At 36.6% G+C, this 25,456-nt stretch overlaps 2 protein-coding genes across 5 annotated transcripts in view; one reads left to right on the top strand and one right to left on the bottom strand.

Moving 5' to 3' along the window:
* Positions 1–4,986: 4,986 nt before the first annotated feature.
* cfap90 (cilia and flagella associated protein 90) lies at positions 4,987–13,896 on the top strand. The gene is made up of 3 exons (XM_030148222.1): positions 4,987–5,103; positions 7,395–7,511; positions 13,655–13,896. Exons 1-3 carry the CDS (start codon positions 4,987–4,989, stop codon positions 13,832–13,834), a joined length of 414 nt encoding a protein of 137 aa, XP_030004082.1. The 3' UTR covers positions 13,835–13,896.
* Positions 13,897–19,669: 5,773 nt separating this feature from the next.
* adcy2b (adenylate cyclase 2b (brain)) overlaps positions 19,670–25,456 on the bottom strand; it is a 78,453-nt gene continuing 72,666 nt past the window's right edge. For 2 of the 4 annotated variants that reach the window (XM_030148036.1, XM_030148038.1), the window contains 5 exons: positions 24,184–24,330; positions 23,886–23,993; positions 21,937–22,051; positions 20,654–20,778; positions 20,418–20,570 (listed from right to left, as the gene is read on the bottom strand). In XM_030148036.1, the coding sequence (XP_030003896.1) occupies positions 20,418–20,570; positions 20,654–20,778; positions 21,937–22,051; positions 23,886–23,993; positions 24,184–24,330 (648 nt within the window). Of the gene's footprint in view, positions 20,571–20,653; positions 20,779–21,936; positions 22,052–23,885; positions 23,994–24,183; positions 24,331–25,456 lie in introns of those variants that run through there. The other 2 variants (XM_030148037.1, XM_030148039.1) reach the window with 2 other exon arrangements.

Genomic DNA, 25,456 nt, shown 5'->3' on the forward strand with positions numbered 1-25,456 from the left:
CTCTGTTTTGAATGTCTGGGTTCGCCAGAAGTTTGTGACATTAAAATGGGGTCATGAGCCAAAAAACATTGGGAACCACTGCTGTAAACATAAACATCAAAAATAAATATATACAAGACACCCCCCCTCCTCAAACAAAAGTATTGGGACACATTGAGATTGCAATATACATCAATATTTTCTTATATATTAATATTTCCTGAGTTTAACAGGACATTTTTTTCTTCCTAAATGAGGTGTAAAGTAAGTAGATGGTTAGTTGTGGTAGAAGATTATCATTTACAGTCAGAGCATGAAAAATATTTTAGAAATTTAGTGGTAGAACATTTGAAGTCATAGTTATGGCTAAAAAAGAAACAAAATCAATGTTGAGAGAAATTAAGTAAAAACCATGTCTGAGGCAGTTTGGAAGTAAAGATAACAATTTTAAAAAAAAAACTAATGCAATGCAATGATATTTATCACAAAATAAAACTGTATGATGACATTTGTCATTATTGTTTAGTAGCTCAGACCGCTGCTAGAAAAGAAATGCCTGAATTCAGTGTGTCCTAATACTTTTGTCCATATACTGTAGTGTAGCAGAGGTTTGTCTATTCGCATCAAGGAAATCTTTATTATCCCTGAGGGGCAATTAGATTTACAGCCAGCAGTTAATGACAAGCACATATGGAATGACAGACATTAAATATATCAATAAGACCTACATAGAGTTGTTTAAAAGGACAATAGCAACATGAATAATAGAGTAAAGTCAGTTGGTCGTGCTTCTCAGTAACACATACAGCATCTGTTGCCAGAGGGGGAACATCCTGTAGGGGAGGCTCAGGTCGACCAGGACAGAACCGGCTTTCTTCAGTGTCCTGGTTTTGAGGTTGTTCGGGGTCCTGCCTTTGATGTTGCTGCACACTTTTACAACCCCTCAAAGCTGATTTTTATGTTTAAATTAATGGATCTGTACCAACAGATAAAAGAAAGGTGAGCACAAATTCAGTAAAACAAGAATAAAACATTTTCATAAATTCCCTCTAAACATTAACATTACAGAGATGTGCTTTTTTGTGCACACATCAACCTGGGGCTCAAATGTAAGCTTGTTATCATTTAAAATACCAAGATATTTGTGCTTTGTAATCCCTTCAGTGGCCTGATTGTCCATGACTATGAGGAGTTGGGTGCCAGACTCTTACTAAAGTCCACAATGAAATCCTAAGTTTTGGCCACATTGACCCTCAGGTATGAAGAGTTACGCTACTAAAATAAATCTGCCACCACAGGGCTGTGATCAGTATTTTCATGGATCAGTAGGGACAGAAGTTAACTGCAAATTTAATGATGTAATGCCCTGCATGTTGGTATCGACAAGTATATAAAATTTTAAAAAGTGGAGATAAAACACAATCTACAACTATTGTTGCGACACTAGCTTTGGTATTATGACAAACAAAAAAATAGAAAATAATAAAACAGATACCTAAGAAATAATTATAATAATGACAATAAGAAGGCAAGATACCATATTTAGCCATGTATCACATGTATATTAATAAAATATCATATTTAATTTGCACTGTTTGTCTTCATGAAATTTTGGTACCAATATATAGGATTCCAGTGAGTGGTCATTGGATTTTTAGCCACTGTAAGACCTGCCAAAACTATTTATTTTCAGTTAGAATTAGTCTGAAATGTGACATTTATAAGTATAATGGGTGAGCAAGGAGGTGTAACATCTGTCATGAAACTCTAATTCTTATGCATGTCTTCATAATGGTCGCCAGATCTTCAGATGAACCTGACAGTATGTAGTGTTTTTTAGTTTTGCATAATAAGAGGTAGTTCTGATTCACATCATATGGGATGGTGTTGCCGCCCTTTCATTTCAGTAGGTTTAGACACTGGCCAAGACACCTGTTTAGGCTTAACAGAGACATAATATTATATGGTAGACATAGAATACAACACAATTTAAGCTGTGCATAATTAGGGTTCATATAACCATGTGAACAATGACAGCTAGCCTCAAATAAAAAAGAGCTGGCACAATATGGAACAAGCAAATTAAAGAATTAAAGAATGTGGTGATATTAAAAGTTACTTCGACTTGTATTTACTTGTAGAGGGTATGAGTACAATATGTGTTGTTAACTCCCTTCCACCAGTGTTGGGGAAGCTACTTTGCAAGCATAGCTTGTAAAACTACAAGTAGTTCAGCATGGCAGTAGTTCAAACAAACTACATTTCTACCCCTGTAGTTTGTAAAACTACAGCTAAAAAAGTAGTTTTACCCACTACTTTTTATTTTCAGCATTAAGTTTGGGTGTAATTTTGTCCATTTTTTTCTGCAAACAAGTCTTAAGGTTTGTAACAGTACAGGGTTTTCAATGTCACATATTTTTGCTTCAAAATGCACCACAGAGTCTCCATTGGGGACAAATGGGGGCTGCATCAGGCCAGCCCAGGACCCCCACCCTCTTTGTAAAGTACTTTGTGGTGGTGCGTTGTTTTATTGAAATATGCATGTGTGTCCCTTGGAAAGTTGACACTTTGAGGGCAGTGTGTGTCCTCCAAAATCCCAATGTACTTTTCAGCAGTAACGGAAAAGTGAGAAGTGGAAATGACCTTTGTCAAGGACAGTGACAGAGCTCTAGACCATGATCGACCCTCCACTGACTGGTGATCTATCACTGAAACCTCAGAGCTCAGGGAAGTCGATGACACCTCCTGACCCCTTTGACAGAAGGCTTCATTTTGGCAGAGTAAATTTTAGCTGGTATCTGAGTGTTGTAGTACTTGACAAAGGTCTGCCACAGTAATCCATGTGGTTCTATCAGCTATCGATATTGATGCGGTACCATCTGAGGGTCAAAGATCATTGTGTTCAGCTGAAGCTTGCATCCTTGCCTTTTATAAACTGAAATACATCCAGATTCCTTGATATATTAGAAGTAATATATGTATTGTGCACTGTAGAAGTTCCTTTTGAACCAAATCAGCACCTGTTCCCATTACCTGTGTGGAATCTTATTCATTATTTTAACTCACTATTATCCCTAAATTACCTCTGTTCCAGCTGTTTCTTGAACATGCTGCAGCCTGAAAGAGAGGAGTGGATGTATATATTTACAAATAAAATGAAGATGACGAAGCAGACATGTTGTGTCTGTGGTGTGTACAATCTATAATACAAGTTTTGGTCCATTTTTAATACCACCGCCTTCTTTTCATATTTACACTGTCCATTCCATTCCAACTGTTTCTTATTTGGTGCTTGTACTTTTCCTGCAGCTCTACAGTATTAATGGAAAGAGGATACACTAACAAGGCTGTCGGAGGATTCTGTCATGAAGTCACAAATGAGTGTGTTTCTGTCAAATCTATATGTATGAAATTTTTTATACAGGTAAAATTGCAATGACGCTGACAGTGTGGATGATGTTTTCTGGAAGTTAATACTAGCTTGGCAGGTTTCACCTCCTGCTCTTCCCCAGTTCCAGCCACTTATTCAAATATGGTATGAACAAATCTGCACACAAATCTAACACAGTTCCATCCTGTTTTCTTCTTTTGTGTGTATTCTGTTGCTGAATTAATTTAGAATCAGCTACGATGATGCCAAGATACCAAATTATGCACAAAATTAGTGATAGCGAAGGTGTTAGTAACAGCTTCCCCCGTTGACCCACTGGACTCAATTTACCAAGATTAAGCTGAGGTGCACCATCTGTATCTTTCCATCCTGCTGAGGGACTGGGAGGTTATTTATACTTTATCTCAAGCCCTCACAATTTCGTGTCCATAACGTGAACCACAGAGGCCTATTCCACACTGTGCTTGAGGCACAGTCTGTCCAGTGTTATAAATTGATTCGACTGCCACAGTTACACAGCAGATGCAATGTGGGGCTTTTGGATCCCCTTAAAGGGACAAGTGTTAAGCATGAAGAAAGACAGCAGTACAATGATATGAATGTGTTCTATCACTTTATTTTGACAGTCACCTGCTGATTCTCAATGCTCATGAGTCTTTCCTGACAATTTGTTACACCACTTCCTTTCAGTGTCAGCATCTGATGAAACCAAAGTGGTCATGAAGAAAACATAAACAAATAAAGACACATAAAGAAATTGCAAATTTATGGCAATATGGGATAAATTTAAATAGCCCTAATATGTGGATGGTGTTTTTTCCTTTCTGCTCACAAAATAGCCACCACAAAAGGTCATAGTATTCAAAGGAGTTTATTTATTTATCATTGCATCACAAAGAAAGAACGAAACTGGTTACTGAGGACCCGTATTAGCCATATCAATAGGATAAATAACTAATAAATTAATGAATACATTAAAATTGACTAAAAACTAAGCCTACTTTAAAAGAATAAGTAAAATATACGTCTAAAATTTAACTTTAAAATACCTACATAAAATAATGGCTCATTAACAACCTAACATAACCTATACACATTACACACTGAAGTACAGTACACAAACAGCAGAGTGAAGTGCAAAGTACAAAGAGGCTTCTGCAAGAGTCAGTGAGCGGCTCTGCAGAGCAGTGAGTACAGGTGCAGGTCGAAAAATTAGAATATCATGAAAAGGTTAATATTTTTTGTCACTCAAATTTCAAGAAATAAGGCTCGAAATATTTCACTCTGTCTAATGAGTCCATATAATATATGGGTTTCACTTTCTGAAGTGAGTGACAAAAAATATTGAACTTTTTCATGATATTCTAATTTTTTTGACCTGCACCTGTAGGTCAGGTAGTAAACTGTAGTTTTCAGCTAGCAGCCTATTTGGGATAAATATGATTGGAGTTAAATTGGCATTTGAAGTTCTTATTTACATGCCTATAAAGAGCCACTGAAGGCAACACGCCCCATTAATGTGGTCCGGTATCCTAGCAACAGCAGACGACTTCGTGTAGCTTGAAATTTCTGCATCTTTACTCGCTTTTACTGACTTTTTTTTTTTTGCCAAAAATATGGACGTATTACGCGAGGCAGAGAATAAACCACTTTCTAAGTTGTCCTCCTTCAGTTACATTCCTCCAAGACGGAAGGAGCCCAAAGAAATGTCGTATTTTAACCGAGAAACCGAGGTAACATGAAGGAAATGAAACTGCTCTTGAAGTGTGTCCTTTTAGCCACCTAGCTAATGCTATACTGAGCACTGGTGTAACAGCTGGAGTTAGCTTAGTTTACTAGAGTTATGGCACACAGTTAAATACGATCGAATCAAGACAATATTGTGTATTATTATTAATCCAGTGACATATAGTGTACAAAAAGCCTGAAGCCACCATTATCTTTGTTGTTTATGCTGTTGTTTTCAGTTATTATGATCACACATGCAATTTCCAGTCTGTATTAAGATACAGCCATGAAGTGCAGAATGTATGTACAGCACTGAAAAACTACTAAAAAGTTTCAGAAAAACCCCAGCTTCAACAAACCTTAGTTTGTAGTATTCAGTGTGACCTCTCTTTCTACTGAACATGCCTTAAAATCTTTTGTTCAGGCAATAGAAAATTTACTGCATTACCTTTGTTGTGTTTTACATTGTTTTCATTCAGCATTTGTGTTATGTGTATAATATTTCTTCTAGTTTTTGTCATAAGAACACAGGTAAAACCTGCAGCAAAAGTACACAACATTATTATTTGTTTGGAATAATCTGGTGACCTGTGGTTGAAAAGGTGAAAAAGCCACTTTGGGTAGCACTTACACCATAATAATGTAAAAAAAAGCAAAAAAACAAAAAATAGAGAAACAAATTAAATTAATTTCACAGATTTAATGTACTTAACTCAATAGCCTAATCAGCCTGAAATTGATGACATGTAGACACTCAAGACCAAAAAATAGACCATAGTGTTGCATAATTTACACATAAAGACAAATCAAGACAGTTTCAGGTCATGTAATGGCTTTAATCATCATGAAATTACACATGTGCAAATGCAAATGTAAATTTCACAGTCTGTATGGTGGATGACTGACACTGGCACGAAGTAGTGCTTTGAGTATGAGAGTGTCAGAGTCTCAGCAGCTGTCACAGCAGGTGACAGGAACCTGTCCTGGAGATGTGCCAGGACCATGTGGAAATCTACCAGTGGAGTTGTAACATGTACTGGCCGCTGTGACACTGATTTCTAGTGCAGCTACTTTGTCCATAATGCCTATTTAGCCATGATAGAGAATTGCAAAGCACTCAAAAATGCCTTTCTGCAGCTGTTTGTTTACAGAAAAAAAAGTGTTTATTAGACACTATTAAAGAGTTAAACAAAAAATGTACTGTCCTAAAATTGTGCGTTTTTAAAAGTCATGGCATAGTTACAGTAAACCTTCAGCGTACTAAGCTTTTTTTTAAACTAATGTTTATGTCTTTTCAATCCTTTGTTAACACATGTAGTCATAATATTGGTCCAAATGGTGTGAAATTATATACACTGTTGCGTATAGAGTTGGAATAATTTTGTTTTTAGACACATTCCTCTTTTTATTCGTATTTATATAGATCAGTAATCACCTTTAACCAGGTACATTGATTACATACTGAGTCCCACTTACACCTTATCTATCAAGAATAAATCGCATTTTCACCATCATTTCATGAGAAGAGGTAAAAATATTTTATTTCATCTTTATGGGCAACAGTGCAGTGTACTGTCATATAGGCTGAAAAATGTAAGCATTTTTTTTTTGCAGAGGGATGCCAATATACCCAAAGTTGTGTATTGTAAGTCTTCCACAAAGTTGGACAAAATACTAGAACAAACAGTAAACAGCACCTGAGCCCTCTGAAAACCTGGGGAATACCTTATTATCTGCAAAATTTACCACAAGTATGAAAAACTAAAGTAGGTACTGTGGAGAAAAATGGTCTCAGTCAGTGTTTTACTGTTATACACGATGTTTTTGATTCATTTTACTACTGTAGATGTGTGAGAGTGAGCTTGCTCAACTATTTAATATGTGATTGTGTAGTTTAATCAACAAAAAATTCTATAGGATCAACATATGTTTGTATTATCACTGTCCTGTGAGAACCACACATCTCTAAAAAGTCATCTTTTCCTGGGCTCAGAAAAACAGACATGTTTTTAGTCTTGTGATAATCAATTTCTGGCCTAAACTGAGCAGTAGAGTTTATTCATCCTAAGAAGGAAAATAAATGAACACTTTTTCAAAACCAGTATATTTGTAGATGCCTGGTTTTCAGTGAATAGAAAAGGGGTCAAAAACCTGAGTTTGAAAAGTAACTATCAGACAAATGCAGTAAAGGACAAAGTAGAAAACCTGCCTCTGAGATACGGTGGGACATCCCAGTGTAGTAAGAAACAGTCCCCTTCTGAAAGAGCAGATTAATGCTCAGTGTCTTCATCGGCAGGCACCAGAGGTCTATATGTATGACCAAGTGTTCCACCAGGCGGAGGGATACGACATGAGACTGCACCGAGACGACAGAGGACACAGCAAAGGAAGAGGACTGAACATATATGAGGAGGTAAAAACCACACCACTAGAGTATTTACCATGTCCTGAACACATCCACCCTCACATGTAGCAAAATCTACATTTCAACTGAAGCTGCAGTCCAGTATGGATGTATAACATGTCTCTTTTTAGATACTTTTAGGGGTTTTATACCTACCTTACCAGGTTCCTTATAGGCTTATACATACAGTATGTTTATCAAATGACTACACTTACGTCTAAATCTTTCACAAGCACCAACTGCACCATTTGAACACAAAACAAGACATGACTCTTGATCCTGAAAGTGAGAGCAGAGATTTCTCAGAGCTCCTGTATGGAGATTCCAAGGCCACTTTATTCTATTCTATTCTATTCTATTCTATTCTATTCTATTCTATTCTATTTTATTCTATTCTATTCTATTCTACAAATTAAAACAAGTAAACACATTACTACTAATACTATAATGGTCAGTTAATCTTTTGGTAATTGGATTTTCTTTTCAGAAACAAAAGAAAACAAGTGGTTAATTGGTTTTCATTTTAAAATAGAGGAATTATAAATTAATTTCAAGGTGTAGACATGCTCCCTCCATGAATGTCTACGAACTCCAGATTTCAAGCAAACTGGAAGATTCATCCAAACCCATCGTTTGTAAGAATCTTTGTGACCTAGGCATTAGTGCTCTTTCCTTGAAAATGACAACATCTGGTCTCAGAGAATGAAAAAAAAAAAAAAAAAAAAATAGCCATTTTTGGTCCGTTTTTCCATTTCTGTCAGGTAGTAACTTTCATTTTTGTTATTAGAAAGAGAAAATGAAAATCAATCCATTTTTAAAATTTGGTTTATCTGTTTTGACACTGAAAAAGAAAAAAACGCCTTGAAATTCAACTTTAATTCCTCTATTTTAAAACGAAAATCATTTAACCACTAGTTTTTCTTTCGTTTTTGAAATGTTTTATATATATATATATATATTTCTTGAAAATGAATTAGAGCCACAATCAGTATAAAGAGTTCAGTTACATTAAAAGTATCATTATTACTTTACACATGACACTTTTTAAAATCACAATGTGAGTGCACACATGCAGACATTTGTATTCACGTTTCATGTCTTACACAATAAGTTGTTAGGACATTTGTTTTGTGCTATGAAATATTACTAAACTAATGTAATAATCGTCTTAAATAATCCATCACAGTTCATGACCTCTGTCCTGGTATTGACGTCAGCCGCCATCGCCCTTTACCAGTGACCACCTACACATCAGATCAGTACATTGTAATCATTACCACTGTATTTATCTAATCATCCACCATAAACACTGTGTCCTGAGCCTCAGGAGAGGAAGCCTGGATTCTATATGACACAGTGTATGAGCTCCGCATAACAACGTGTGGGTTTTCACAGAAGGACTATAACGGATGATAAAAGATAGTTCCAGTTATTACATCATGGTCTTATGGCATTTATACGAGCTAATCACAAGGCTTTAGCATAACGTCAGTAGTCATTTCACTGTTATCGACCACATTATGAAATCACACTTTGATGACTTGGCACTGTTTTTATTACGTCACACTGTTGTACCTCCTTCATCTTTAGACACAACAAGGAGAAAAACAGATGAATAGGGAGAAAAGTCTTATCCCTTCTGGTTGTGTCCCATGGGACCACATTTCAGGAAAAAAAATATTACAATCAATGGTGAAAGACAAGTTTGATGCCCTTTGAATTCTGCCATTTACATATAAGATGTTTCTTTAAAAGACAGTTATAGAAGTCTAGAAAGTACAATTTGTGGTAAAAACACTGAAGTATCAGACTGTGAATATATGTAAATACTAAGAGTATGCACCTGAAAGTAGCACAGGTGACAGAATCATAACCTTCTTTCTCTATGTTCATTGAGGATGTCTCTGCAGCTTCAATGTGACCTTGTAAACTTGGAATGATTTTCACTTGTTTTAATATTTTATCACCTCGCTATCAAAGAACAAGATGAAATATTCCAGTGTAACGGCTGTTTCAGTGTTGATGTCAGAGATCCAGTCCACTGAGCTGTGCCACACAAAACTAGAGGTTACTTTACTTTTCTTACAACAAACTGCAACTTTTTGGCTTGTAAAATGGTCTCTTAAGTTGACAAACATCATATGTGCAAATGGTGGTAAAGTCAAATGGAACAAAAAATTATTTGTCTGGACAAATGGGAAGAGGTGGGGCTTCTGCTCTTTCTAAAGCAGTACATTACAGGAATAAAATCATCATATTTGAATAAAAAATCTTTAATAAATCCAAGAAACCAACACAACATTAAAACATTTAAGTTGTTCTATTATGAGAAGGAAAAAAATCCAAATATTACAAGAATAAAATCAGAACATTATGAGAAACAGCCTGTTGGCTCAGCAAGCAAAGCTGTGTTTATCAAACACTAACAGCAGCTGCTGCTCCAACTGATGCCTTTGGTTGAGCTGGGAATTCTGGCAGCTCATGATATTAAGCCCTTTTCTCATCAAAGAAATATGGCTTTACTTTGGGGAATTTCTGGATTTAACAATTTTTTTTTCCTCAAAATATTATACTACATATTTTTTCTCAAAATATTTTGACATAATTCCCCAATTTTTTTCTACCTCTAACCTTTCCTTAGTGATTTATCACCATTTAGAATAATATTATCCTCTGCATTTGGTATATTTTTTTAGTGAAAATCAGATATTTACCTCTGCCAAGGAGGTTAAGTCTGTCTGTCTGTCTGTGTGCAAGATAACTCAAAAAGTTATGGAAAAATTTGGATGAAAATTTCAGGAAATGTTGATACTGGCACAAGGAACAAATGATTAAATTTTCGGTGATTGGGGGTGGGGGGGGCCACTGATCTGCCTTGGTGGAGGTCTGTGCTCTCCGAGTACTTCTAGTTTCTTACTGACCATGTTACTGACCATGTCGATCAGGAGTGTCAAACATACGTCCCTCTCAGAGGCGATTTCTCATAGACTGCAAGGGAAGCTTTGCTTCCCCTAAAATTACGAAAATTACATGGTCAAATATGTACGGTTGTGTTGACATTTCATTGACTACAAATGTGTTAGAACATGTTTATCTCACAGACGAGTTTGTTCAGAATCAGCTTTATCACAAATCAACAGACTCGATGTTGTTCACTTCTCATACATTCCTGTTGCGCTGTTTTCTCATTCAATCTCTGCTCAGTGCATTTGGCCGTAGACGCTCAGCGTCCATGCACTTCAATGGGACTGAGTGGAACAGTTTCTTTCATTGCCTCAAAACTGAACGGTAATTGGATAAATGCCACGATGTTGTCCCACCCCCGGACGCTTGGCGTCTCTGGGGGTGAATGGAGCTGTGGACGGAGCTCAGCCGGGCTGGACGTTGGGCTTCTACGTGCTGATTGGAGGATCAGTGGAAAGGCTGAATCCCATTTGATTGACAGCTATTTTGAGATCTCCTCCTTCACTGACGGAGTTCAGTTTAATACCGTCGGACATTCTGCTGTGAAATCAAGAGAGAAACCACTACGAAATTACTTGTTCATTTCTTGCACTGTAAATAAAACACACTCATTGTACTTCCTTGTTTCAATTTAACTTAATTTTAACGTTTTCTTGTTTACTTAGTATGATAAGGTCACTGACCATTTTCTTAAAAAGGAACGGAGGGCCGAATTTATGTTTAAATAACTTGACTTTTTTTTTTTTTGATGTAAGCCAACAATGAGCTTCCCTTCTCTGAAAGACAAGCAGCCGCCACTGATCCTTCTATAATTTTATCCTCATAATACTCATTCATCAATGTGTTCTAGAATCCGATACCAATAAATCATTTGTATTAGGATAATGTATAAGTATAATATATTAGTTTCAGGCTTTGAAAAACCAGTTGTATAAAATGAACTGGAAAAAAGGTAAAAAGAGAATTAAATAATTAATTGCATAAAATTTAATCACTGTTCCTGCGATAATTAATGTTGCACTTACTATTTTATTTCTAGAGGATGATATATTCAAGGCATAATTTCTCAGTCTCTTCATAGTTTTAACCATGTAACGTCTGTCATATATCTACAAGTCTCATGACGCTGGTTTAGGGCTCCTTTTGAAGCGTTTCCCTCTCCACAGAGTAATTATTCATGTCAAGAAAAGTAGCTCACAGTGAATTTCTGGGCCACTGAAAGCAGAGAGGGTGACAAACAGAGCAGACACACACTGCTGAGCTTGTAATTACAGTCAGTTGAGTGGTTGCCTGTCAGGTTCGCTGACAGCTCCTGCTGAATTAGGACGTTTCTGTTACGGAATTCATTTGAATGTGAATTAAAAAGTATTTAGAAAGTATATATTTGTCTAAAGTATTCAGAGAATAACAAGCAGTCTGTTTTTTTTTGGTTTTTTTGGTTCTTTTTCCCAACAAAGCAGGTACATCTGAGTGTTCTGTGGCAGACGCAGGTACTGTCTGTTCTGCACATAGTTATCGCCTCTCTCGTGGTGTCAGAGGTGTTTTCAGAAATCTGCTGCAGATCTCAGAGCAGACATCACTACCCTGAATACTAAGCAACACATGCTCTTCCAACTTCATGATGCTGCTAATAGTTTCATTTCTTGGACTAGTTTTATTTATGCTGGTTTCGCCCATTTATTACATCTAGTCAAGCGATGAAAAGCAACATCATATCTGAAGCGGAGATGGAAAAGAACAAAATTATCTCAGCTCTGGCAGACTGCATACAGCAGATGAGCTGCACTGATACTGGACTGATAAAATATTGGTTTTGTGATGATATTAAAAGTTACAGGTGCAGGTTTAGTGTCATTTTATACTGTGTGAACGGTCGCCCATGTAGGCTCTATTCGTCAGTCCAGCAGCGCATGAAAAGATCGAAAAATAATAATAATTACCTTCTTAAAAGTGCGCTTTGTGTCTTTATCTCCACACAGGAGTGGACAAAGGACAGCCACTTTCATCTTCTACTTCTACTTCACTTATCCCAATTTTCATAATCCAAAAGAAATTGTTGAGAATTAATTTTGCTAAGAAATATGATTCATCCACTCCTTTTCCTAAAAAATACAAACTTCTATCAGTTTTAGTGTGAATGTTGACCAGATGTGTTCATTTTAGATTAGATTAGAATAAATTAGGTTAGATCAGATTAGGTTAGGTTAGATTAGATTAGATTAGATTAGATTAGATTAAATAAAATTAGATTATGTTAGATTAGATTAGATTATGTTAGATTAGATTAGATTAGATTAGATTAGATTAAATTAGATTAGATTGGATTAGATTATGTTAGATTAGATTAGATTAGATTAGATTATGTTAGATTAGATTAAATTAGATTATATTATGTCAGATTAGATTGGATTAGATTAGACTAGATTAGATTAGGTTAGATTAGATTAGATTAGATTAGATTAGATTAGATTAGGTTAGAGTAGATTAAATCACGTTAGATTAGATTAAATTAGATTAAATGAAATTAGATTAGGCTAGGTTAGGTTAGAGTAGATTAAATCAGGTTATATTAGATTCGATTAGATTAAATGAAATTAGGTTAGATTAGGTTAAATTAGATTACATTACATTACATCTTATTGATCATTTGGGCAGAGCCCTCAGGAAATTTAACCTTCAAACATCTCAAACTATTTCTTTATTGTATTTTATATTTCTCAAAGTTTAGTAATTTATCACCATTTATTATAATACTATCCTTTACATTTTGCATTTTTCAGGGAAAATCTGCTATTTTACTATATTTAATAAATGAATGAATTCTTTTAAACAAATCTAAGACTTTTGCACAGAACTGTTTTTCTTTCTGTCTCGTGTTATATTTATGCCTGTATTTGGATTCATCTGTGATTATTCTTTTCTTATCTTATCTTATGTGTTTTTTTTTTTTTTTTATGGGTAGGTATTTGCTTAAGCAGGTTTTGGCTTCTAACCTCTCCCACATAGCTTTTTTAAAATCATCTTTTTGTTTGTAATGTGCAAACAAACTAAATTAAAAACTACAGAGGATCCAGAATGAAACTCATACCCGCTGCCTTGCTTTGTAATGAATGTGAATCTCCTCTGACACACCACTTTCTGCAGCTTTAACATTTCTTCTTCATTTCCTTTTATTTGTTTGGTCTCAGGAGAAGTCCAGAGTGGTACCGGTGCGATCCTCCTCAGAATACGGCCACCGCACCACCCTCGCCCTCTACCAGACGGGACGGCAACATGCACGCGTCGCCTGCACTAAAGCTGAATTTTTCATGAAAAATGGGATTATCTGGAACGTTGCAGAAGGATACGGATCAGTGACCCCTTTCTGAGAGGCTCAAGTATTACTGCATGAGATTAAAGTGTTTGTTCTGTTGGAGAAACCACAGCCTATATTAGAAAGGATTTACTCTCATTCATGGATGTATTGAAAGAAAAAATGAGCAAAATAAGTAGAATATAAGTAGAATATATAGATCAGAGGTTTCAAACTCATTTTAGCTCAGGGGCCGGAACAGTAAAATAACTGCATAATAACCTGGACATAATATCTACATTTTTTTTTTCTGTTTGTTTTAGTGCAAAAAAGTACAAATATAATTTTAACAATATTATACCTCAGCCTCCAACTTACACATCCCAGTGGATCTACAAAGACCCAAAATATTATAACAGGCATAATATTGTTAAAATTCCACTTATTTTTCTTAATAAATTTTAGATTCATGGTTTTTCAGATTATTCACATTATTTTTCGTAAATGGATGATTGGTAAATGTGAACATTTTCATCATGTAATTTTACTTTTTTCACACTAAAGGAATAAAAAAGAGAAAAAAATGGGGTTGTCATCATTTATAGGTCATTATGCTGTTTTTTTACTGGTCTGATACACATGAAAACAAGCGTGGCCCCTGAACTGAAATGATTTTGACACCTTTGACTGTTAATATATTTAGTGTAATTTTTGCACCTCACAAATTCATCCTGTGGGTCAGATTGGACTCCTTGGCGGGTCGGTTTTGGCCCACGGGCCACATGTTTGACATCCCTGATCTATAGGGCAGGATATGACCTGTTATTGTATAAATAATAGATGGATAAAAAAATCGAACTATTGATTTCAGTGAAGTATTACCTGTCAAATGACCTTAAAGCATAAATCTGAAAATATGGACACAGTGACATTTTCAGAAAGATCAGAGTCTGGTCTTGTTTGTCTCCTTTGTGGTGGTATCGCTCCATCAGTATGAACGTCCCTTAAAGGTTGACATGTCACACACAGTCTATAAATCAAAAAAATGTCTTCCGGTCACTGCAGTTCAATATTTCAGCTCAGATGTTTTCTGTCTTCTGTTCGCTACCTTCAATATTACAGTTGTTTTTATTAAGAATATCGGAGGTTGTATGGATTCTTAAAGTGACAGTGAGCACCTAGTGGTTGAAAATAGTATCTGTAACACTGGGTGGAAGTGCAGCAGCAGCTGTCCAAGTCAAAAAAGTGTTCATTACCTCTGCCAGGAGGTATTGTGATCACTTTGCTTTGTGTGTTTGCGTGTTTGTTTGTTAGCAAGATAACTCAAAAAGTTATGGTCAGATTTTCAGGAAATTTTCAGGTAATGTTGATACTAGCACAAGGAAGAAATGATAAACTTTTGGTGGTGATCGGGGGGGGTGGGGGTGGGCAGATCTGTCCTGGCGGAGGTCTGCGCTCTACGAGTGCTTTTCTAGAAAAGAGAGTGCAGACCTCTGCCAAGGCAGATCAGTGCCCCCCCCCCACCCCCGATCACCACCAAAATTTAATCATTTCTTCCTTGTGCCAGTTTCAACATTTTCTGAAATTTTCATCCAAATCCGGGGCACTGATCTGCCTTGGCGGAGGTCTGCGCTGTCCGAGTGCTTCTAGTTTTGCTTTGTAGCTTCTGAGAAAAAAAAAGTAGTAGCACAGTTAATCATCCACCTGAATACTGAAATTAAACGGATGAAAATGTATGTATGTGAAGTTCTACAACATTCATTATCATCCATCCATTCAGAGCACATGCATATTAATATTTGCCACCATCACTCTTGATTTCCTTTTTTGTGTATCACCTCATGGACTGGATTTTTCATTTTCAGCATTAATTCTGAACCAACAGAACTGAAACCACCCACCTGCATAATTCACAGGGTTTTTTTTTCTACAGAAGTCTCTAATTTGCTCAGTCTTTGTATTTTGGCAGAAATAGACTTTTTTTTTTTTTTTTTTAACTCTTTCTGGTTTTTGAACTACATGTTTATTTAAGAGGATCAGGAGCAACAAATGGATGAGGAGAAAATAGAACTGGTGCTAAAAATGTAGCGTTTGGGTATTGAAATCTTAATAGAATTCCTAAAACACAGGCAAAATCCTGACAAAGTATTAAAGGTCCAGAGAAGAAATAGGATAAGTTTTAATAATAAATGAATGAAAACACCGGCCAAATCCCAATTCACTGCTTGGCCCTCCCCCTTACTCCTACCCCTCCATTTTGCACATTCATGTGAAGGGGTAGGGGTGTCCCGATTCTGGATCAGTAGGAGGGGAGGGGTTAAGGGGGAGGGCTGTTTGGCCCTCAAAACAGAGATTTTTCATCACCACACTACAAACGGAGGGGTATGAGAAATCTCCCCTAATTCTGTTTGAATCCTCTGCAAGATGGAGGTAAACAGAGCAAAAAAGTGCAGCAGTGTGATGAAAGAAGCACACAAATGTATGGGATTTCTTTGTGAACAACTTAATCATTTGATCGTCCGTTTAATGCTGTTTCAATGTGTTATAGATCACATTTTTACGGTTTGCGGTTGATAGCTGCATAAAGGTGCCCAAAGCCCATGGAACAGAGACAGTTAGAGCTGCTGACGGCATGGGGAATTCTTTCAGAAATAAAGTTGTCACATCTGTTTATAGCGGCATCATGACTGCTGATGATGTAACAGGTCTGGAAGGGTTGTCTCAATTCATAGGAGAGTGTTTCGACCCCTAACCCCTGCAACTCTGTTTCAAGGGGTAGTGCCAAGTGCAAGGGCCAAGACGTAGGGGTAAGGGGGAGGGCTAAGAGGTGAATTGGGATTGGGCCTTTATCATGAATATTACCATTTGTTTTCTGCAATGAGAAACCCCTTATTCCATGTCTTACAGACCGCATCTTGAACGGTTTCATTATGTATCTACAAAGCAGAGTAATAGTAAATGTGAATGACAGTAATTATCATTGTGTTCAACATTCAGTGTGTAATATTTACTAACCTCTGACAAAGATTTTTACTTAAAGGTTCGTTCTGTGACATTTGTGCATGCCTGTGTGCTCAAAGGGGATATACAGTATGTAGTATTTCTACTTTCAGGTATCAAAAGATGTTTGGAATAAAGAGTTCTGAAGTTCTTTCAAAGATGCAAATCTATTGGATTGTAGAGATATGAACTGGATCTATTCATAACAATGCTCCAGTGGATTTATGTGACAAAGTGATAAAAGCTGCTGTTGTTTTCACCTCTGGACACAGCTCTAAATGAAAAGAATGGAGTTTGATGCTGAAATCACAGCGTTTCTTCTACTCGGGTGAGTTGGATTATGTGGCTGATGAAGGTATGAAGTTATTATGTGATGTTATCATCTTTGCTAACTTCATTGTTTGTTGTGACTGTGGCAGTTCTGACCTTGTTAGGATGGTTTCAAACTGAAGTGCAGACATTAGCGACACAAACAGGTGATTTATGGTTTCACTGTGGCTGTTTTCAGTCTAAAAGCAGAGCTAAGCTAACAGAGCTATTATGTAAACTATCAGCTGATGCATGTGAACAGTATAAGACACAGTGTTATTTTGATGGTCTAAACTAAACTAAACTAAACTAAACTAACTGTTTATGAGTTTTTGTTTGAAGCAGAAAACTTGATACCATGGTACAGATGTGTGTCAGTAACGATCTTTATACTTTATTCAGTAAATGATGCAGTCTGTGGACTCATAGTGGTTTTGGTCATAAATGTGTTCTGTTATGTGACGTCCTCCTGCTCCTACCACTTTAGAATATCAGTACTATATATAAACCCCTTTAAGTGTTGTTAATGTGTTTATATTGAGCTGAAAACTGGTTATTCTTGATGTTAGCCCACATTTCTAAGCCAACAATACTATTGCATATAATGTAGAGGAGCAGAGGAGAGGCATTGAACAACTCAACAAAATCAGCTTGTTTTGATCAAATCTACACTACAAAAAATGCCAGTGTTAATTTAACACCCAGTGTTGAAATTAACACTCGCAGTGTCGTATCTGTCCATGCTATACAGTGTCAATTCTCAACCCTTCCCTTCTGTCATGGTTCCTTACTTGAAGTGTCCCAGAGCAGTCAGGCTCCACAGGTGTGTTTAACCCTTTCATGTATCAATTATGATTACCTAAATCAAGATATTTTTTTCCTGAATGTTTTTATTCCTCTTTAGGCATGAAAAAAACAATGTGATTGAAATTTTTTTAGGAATCTATTTTTCATGGAGTTACAAAAATGTCCACTCAGCTGGACACCATGCATTTAATTTTTGCTGACAGTAGCGGTATTGTACCCGTGGTGCCATTGTACGATAGCATGAGAGGCTAAAATGGCCCAGCATACCTCACAAAATTTGAATACGGACATAAAATTGTGCCCAGTAGATAGTCAGGTAATGTTTTTATTCCTTTGGTGAGTTTGGCAGAGATCAGGCCTGTGAAGGCTGAGGAAAACCCGTACGAACGCCCTCCTGTGCTGCAACATCGGGACATCGATCAGATGATGGACGGACACAGAAACGTGCATTATATAGTAGGATACTGTGTGAAAACTATTAAATAAAATCATTTTTAATGCTGTGAATCTGATGTTTCCTCACATTTTAACATACTATAATACTAGTTATTACTCAAACAGATACCATGCAACAAAAAAAACAACTTTTTATTTTAAAAGAAATTTAAATTACAGTCTAATAACAATTAGCAACTGATTTACACATATGTTACTGTAGATCAGGTTTAGCAAAAACAGGATCAGTAATGGTATGAATTGTAATGTATTGGGTGGTGCATAAGAGTCCACTATGTTGCTTGATATGCAAGTAAAACAACAACATTGATGAATATACTAGAGAATAGCTGTAGAATAGCTGTCCACTGTGGTGACCACTATGCATGAAAGGGTTAATCTCTTCCACCAATGGGGTTGAAGGTGTAATCAGCCGCAACACCTGTTCTTGAAGTGGCCATTTTGAAACATCAAGAGTCTATGTGGCCTCGCTCACTCTGGTGTGGAGCTGTTACGTGAGGGCGTGGCTTGATCTACCCCATTCAGGGTTAAATTTAACATTAGTGTTAAAAATACTGTAATTTGACAACTTTTAATTGCCAATGGTAATACAGGCAATGCTATTTTACAGTAATGTGGTGTTAATACAACACCAACACTGTCCCTGAAATCTGAACACTCCCATATTTGCTGTGCACCTGTCAAGACAGAGGCAGAGATTGAGTTTTTCGGCTTTACTTTTGAGTGTTGTTACTATGTCCATCTTCACATACTGCCTATATATACAAAGTACACATAAGTACACAACAATGTGCAAATCTTAAATTTCACAGTTCTATGGAACCACTCAACTGTCTGTTTGATGTTGTTGTATGCTGTTTTATTTTGCTGAAAGTAAGAGAAAAATCATGTTCAAATCATGCTATTCAATTTAGTCATTTTTATATATTTTTTCAATTTGTCAAATTATTGATTTATATAGGTAATAGCTGTGTGATAGATTGGATCTAGTATTTTTTCTTTTCTCACTATCCTCCTACCGTACATTATCCTTTACATAAATCAGCGTATGCAGGTAAATGTAACTGACAGATAATAATTCTAATGTACCACCATGTTCCAGTATATACAGAAAGGCGCTCCAATGAAAACCAGTATTACTGATGCATTCTGGCAGGTTTAACGGCCCCATTAAATCCACTTGCCAAATAAAAACCTGTTCTGTCTAATCATTCAAACTAATGATCTCACAGTCTTTTGCGTCCGCTGTGAACGCATCATGTGAATGTTCATGTTCGTTCACGGTACGCTTGTGTTTACAGCGGCAAAAACAAACGCGCCGAGACAGAGGACGTCAATTTATATACAAATGTTTAATGGATAACAAAAGGATGGCAGTGAACATTTATACACATTGCTGTTGGTTTGGTACCTGATGGATTATAAAAAAGAAATGTCTATGTTCCTGTTGAATCCCTTGTCGGAGTCCACCTACTCTTCAGCGGGACACAAATGCGGCTCTAAAGCTATAAATACGATTCACAGGTTTTGGCAAACTACCCATCACGCTGGCGATTTGTTGGCATGAAACTGCTCTATGTGACAATAAACTATTGTAACATCCGTTTGGAATGAAATGGAACAAACTGGCTCACGAAGCCAACCAAGCAGATATAAAAAAACACAGCTCGGCAGGCAGCTCAGTTTACTAAGGCTCTGAAAGCACTGCAACACTGGCATGGGTAATTAGCTCCACACCACTACTATTGTACAGATGGGTGACTGCGGTCCTCGAGAGCTGCACTAATTCAGCAAACCTCTCTTTAGTCAGGCACTCCTTCAGACTCCTCGGAGCAAAGTCCTTGTTCCACTCGAGATGTGAAAAACCATCCAGAGTGCAGCAGTGAAGGACTGCAGCGGTGCACCTCGGCCCTGCTCTACATTGTGTTGCTAAGGACAAAAGTAGTTCTCGACAATTGTCTATCCATCGTACTCTGGGCTTCTGGAAATGGATTTTAGTTACAGAGCATGACAAATCACTTCTACGGCCACTTTGTGTGTGTGCGACTGCGATCTGAAGTCTGTTTGTTCAGTAAAGCGGGCCTCGCTCAAGGCATCACGGTCCCCTGCGACAGAGATCGGGTCATCTCCGTATGAACGAAGTACGTCGTCAGATCGCCTTTGCCCTTGACGTTGATGACGCCCCGACATGAGCACATGTACCCGAGGTTGGTTAAGATGCGACTCGTCTCCTCTGTTACCTGGAGCAGAGACATATAAGTCAAATCAAACATTTATAACACACAGGGGAATAAGTGCATCTATATTAAACCCCATATCCCACCTGTATTTTTCCCAGGACCCCGGTGGTCTCCATTCGACTGGCCACATTTACACTGTTTCCCCATATGTCGTACTGAGGTTTCTGAGCTCCAATAACGCCTGCGATCACTGGCCCGTGGTTTATCCCTGATTCACAAATGACACAGAACCACATTTCACTATACTGGTTCGACCTCTACTGTCACAAAGAAACTTCAGAAATTAACTCATAACAATGTTTTTTTATCTGATGAATGATATTTATCCCAAAGAAGTCACTATTTACAAAAAATGTAAAAATCTTGCTCTAAAGAAACAAAAAGTGCATTTTTCCTGTGCATTTTACTTCAATTTTTTAGATACTACTTCATTTTATTAGCGTAACTTCTCTTACTTTATCATAAAATGACAAACCGTTCTTGTATCGAGCTACATAATTCTGTAAAGTGAGATTGTACATGAAACTACATTGTTGCCCATAAAGTTTTCAGACGTATTCCTCTTTTTATTCCTATTTGTGCACATCACTAATCACCTACACCTCATCTATTAAGAATAAATTGCATTGCCACCATCATTTCATGAAAAGAGGCAAAAATATTTTATTCTGACTTCATGGGCAACAGTATAGTGTACTGTATTATAGATTAAAAAAAATGTAAATACTCTTGCAAAGGGATGTCAATATACCCAAAGTTGTGTATTTAAGTCTTTGACAAACTTGGACAAAATGTTAGAACAAATAGCAAACAGCACCTGAGCCCTCTGAAAACCTGGGGAATACCTTTTTATCTGCAAAATTTATTCATTTCATGAGAAGAGGTAAAAATATTTTATTAAAACTTCATAGGCAACACTGTATATAATGTTTATGACTGTATTTTGCACTAATTTTTTTTTTTTACCTGGTGAGACCAAAGAAAATAAGAGTTTCTGGGGGTTTTTTGTATTAATGTCCTGGATGAAAACAAATGACGCAACAATTCTTTCAGATACATTTTTAAAATTAAATTTTTATAGAATGACTGAGATAATAGTTTTCTTTCTTTTTTAAATAAAGATGTGGAAGTCTTACAGTAGATGAAAATGCATTGCCAGGTCTTGGGGGCTCAAACATACAACATCATCATTTTGGCCATAACAGCTAAACCAGTAGAGAACAAATGAAGAACAACTCATTTGATATGTTATTAATGATATATAGTATCTTATATCTATATATTGAAAAGCTGTTCTCCCAACCTGCAGAACGGAACACTGAAGGAGTTCAAAAATTCATGATCATGCTGTAAAAATTGTTCTCACCAATTCGGAGTCTGAAGTCGTTGAAGGAATGTTTGTTGATTACATCGAGTTTCCCGACCAGAGCGAAGGCAAACTCCACCATGGTGCCTAAATGCATGTACTGTCTGTCATGTTCCTATGGGGAATCAAAACAAAGAGGAAAATGATTCAACAGTACTACAGAACCATTTAGACACATCTGCTACTGCCAAAGTAACTTGTAGTGAATATATCAAATAAGATGTAAATACATTAACAGTAATACATCTAGCAGGTCTTAAGCATAGACAGTACATTTGAAGTAAACAGTACACACACAGGTCACTGCTGTGTATGGACTGTAGTGACTGAACATGTGACATGTAGATGATACCTTCCTGTACATAGTCTCTTTCTTAGTCATTATTAATTAACTTAGTCTTTTTTATACTTATTTTATTCTGTTTCTTCTTTTTATTCTTTATTACACCATCCCCTCAAAAGGGAGGCAAGGGGTGTTGTTTTTGGTTTGGTTTGTTTGTTAACACTCTAACAGCAAAACTGTTGGTTGAATTCATACCAAACTGGGTTTATAGATTGCCACTGACCTAGAATAGATCTGGTATCATTTTGGGAACAGTAGGTCAAAGTTCAACTTTTTTGTGAATGTTTAAAATCTTTTTTTCCCCATTTACTTATAATGTGTGAAATTTCAAATGTCTGTAGCAGCAAAACTACTGGTTGAATTCATACCAAATTGGGTTTATAGATTGCCAGTGACCCAGAATAGATGTCATTACAGTTTGGGAAAAGTAGGTCAGAGTTCAAAATTTTAATGAGTTTTTTAAATCTTTATTTTCCTCCCATTTACTTATAATAAGAGAAATTTCAAATGTCTATAAAAGCATCCAATTTGTTTCAATTTACATCAAACTTGTTACATACATAGAGGCAATTGATATGCTGACATCAGCACATGCATAGTCGTGATGACATCAGCTGGATCGATGCCAAAATAAGCTACAATACCACTTGTTCTATACTAGCCACTTTATTCTTAAATTGATATAGTTGGATATATTGTAATAATAGTATGCTAATTCCTTACAACAGTACTCATTTTAATGTATTTTGAATGTTATTTTAAAACGTTTTCTGTTTTTGCTTAGTTTGTACAGTTTGCACTTTATTGTTCTGAGGATATGTGCAATACAGTCACTGATACTTAAAGTATTCATCTTTGTTACGGAAAAAATAGTTTGCCGTTTTAAAAACATTAACTTTACTGTTATGGTTATAACAAGATAATTGCACATTTCATATTTTCATTTATAAAATTGTTGTCTCGGGGAGCGGTCTGGTTGAGTTAATTTGTATTCAAACAAAAACTGAAGCTGTTTTTAATTTGCACAACACACCATTCAACGAAAAGCAAAAAGAATGGTTATAATATTGATGTTTCTTTCGATAAAAGTTGTACTTGAACCATTGTTACAGTTGAGGAGGGTTCAAGAAATTCTTCTTCCAAAGGAGGCCCAAACAGAAAAGGTTTAAGACCCACTGGGCTGCAGTGATGCATCCAGATGAGTTGAGTAATGATTCAATAATGCTTGAACGTTGTGTTTGCCTCCAGTGTCAGAATGGACTTACACAGAATTGCTCATATTTCATCCTGTTCTCAAACCGTAAATGGAAAATGACAACTTTATTGAACACGAGCTGAAGCAACTAAATCAGTTTTGCCAATCTGAAATGGGGGACAATGTGCATAAAGGCTCTCGGTTTTCCCAGGGTCGTCTTTATCATCAAATATGAAGTGGATTAAAGCCGACAGTCGGGCTTTGACCTCGTAGTCCGAGTGCCACTTTGGATCCAACGTGGACGAGGGAACGTTAAACACTGACCGTCTCTGTTTTCTCATTGAGTTACATGTGCAGGTCACGCGATGTGTATTAATGGATGACAGTGAGTGCATGTGTGTTAAATCGTGCCTGTGCACACTCGGGTCCCGGTGTCACATTGAGTCCAGTTGCAGCCATGTAGGTGCTTCCGATGGTCTTTATCTTCTCCACTCCGCTGAACTTTGGCTTGGACAGCAGCTGTGGACACACAAAGGAATGCAGTAAATAACAAAACCTTGGGTGGAACAGGAAATAACACAGATATTAGTCTAATTCTATCACTTTCGCTGCTTTTTCCGACTGCTCTGTGGCATAACCAGGCGTCGTTTGCTTCTCACTGTTTTCCCAAATTGTCAGACAGCCTGGATTATCAATATGAGAGGTTTACCTCATCAAAGTCTGCTATGATCTCGTTGAGGAGTCGGAGGCACTCCAATCCCTCCTTATTGACATCCGACTCTGTGTAAAACTCTTTGAAGTCTGGGATGGAGGCGAACATCACACACACCGACTCGTAGGACTGATGATAAAGGTCCTGATAACAAGCAAGAGGAAGAAGAAGAAGAATGTGAAGTTGTGTTGTATTGATCGAGCAGCGGTGAAGGTTTCAGTCAAAAGAAAACAGCGACTGCAATGAAAAACTGTAAGGATTATATGAAATACATATATATATTAAAGTCACGGTAATAAGAGTTAGTTAGCGCTTACTATTAACCTATTAATATGTTAGTATAGGATTATGAATTATTTATTATTACTGTAGATAAGAACCTTTTAAAGACTGCTCATGAGAGTAGCATTAAAAACATTTATGATGCTTCCCCAACTTATTGAACTGAATTGATCTAAAGTGAGAACAATGCCTCATTAAGGATAAAAAAATGCTTCTTTCCTATCTCAGTGGATGAGTCGATTGCAGTGATAAATGAACCAACACAAGGATTAACTACCAGCCCTGCATTTTGTGGACAACCTGCTCTATCTCCACAGCCAGCAACAGTATAATGCATTTATTGACACATTATGGACTTTTTGCAGCTTCCTCATCCGGAATGAGCACTGCATGTGGTCAAGGTTAATAAAATGTGACTGAAAATACTAAAAAGGAACGGTTAACCCTCAAAGACCTGAAGCATCTACTGATCCAAAATGTTTAATAACTTCTGAACCAATGATTCCACATGTAAATAATTCAGGTAAAATGCAGTTTCTCAGTTTTTTGGCAACATCAGATATGAACCATTTGGACATTTAGAGGCTCCATAGTTAAGAAGGAAACACCACCATTGATTTACCAGTAACCCCCATGTAGTTTGACAAATGACAGTGATTATAGACACTTGTTTTTATGTTCAGCTATTGATATACAGTTCTGTGCAAAAGTGTTAGGCTACCTCTAGCTTTGTTAGTTTTGCAGGTTTGAAATGAGTAAATATATTTATATTTCATTCTCTTTTCTTCAGATAGAACAAGAAAATACAGGAAATATGTGCCAAGCCTTAAATATACACACAAAAACTGAACTAAATGTGTTGTAAAGGTTAAAATCATTATTTAGTGTGACCCCTGACCCCATGACAAGAAGCAGCACAAACAGGTAGAAACATGTGACATGGTATAAAACATCAGGAAATGAATGAACTAAATATCATATTGTCTGA

This window comes from Sphaeramia orbicularis, chromosome 11, assembly GCF_902148855.1.
Source record: "Sphaeramia orbicularis chromosome 11, fSphaOr1.1, whole genome shotgun sequence".
Classification (NCBI taxonomy): Eukaryota; Metazoa; Chordata; class Actinopteri; order Kurtiformes; family Apogonidae; genus Sphaeramia; species Sphaeramia orbicularis.

Excerpts from the sequence above, each read along its gene's own strand:
- cfap90 (XM_030148222.1), top strand. The coding sequence starts at position 4,987 with ATGGACGTATTACGCGAGGCAGAGAATAAACCACTTTCTAAGTTGTCC. Across the intron at positions 5,104-7,394 it reads ATTTTAACCGAGAAACCGAG|GCACCAGAGGTCTATATGTA; the intron begins GTAACATGAAGG and ends CTTCATCGGCAG. Across the intron at positions 7,512-13,654 it reads GACTGAACATATATGAGGAG|GAGAAGTCCAGAGTGGTACC; the intron begins GTAAAAACCACA and ends GTTTGGTCTCAG.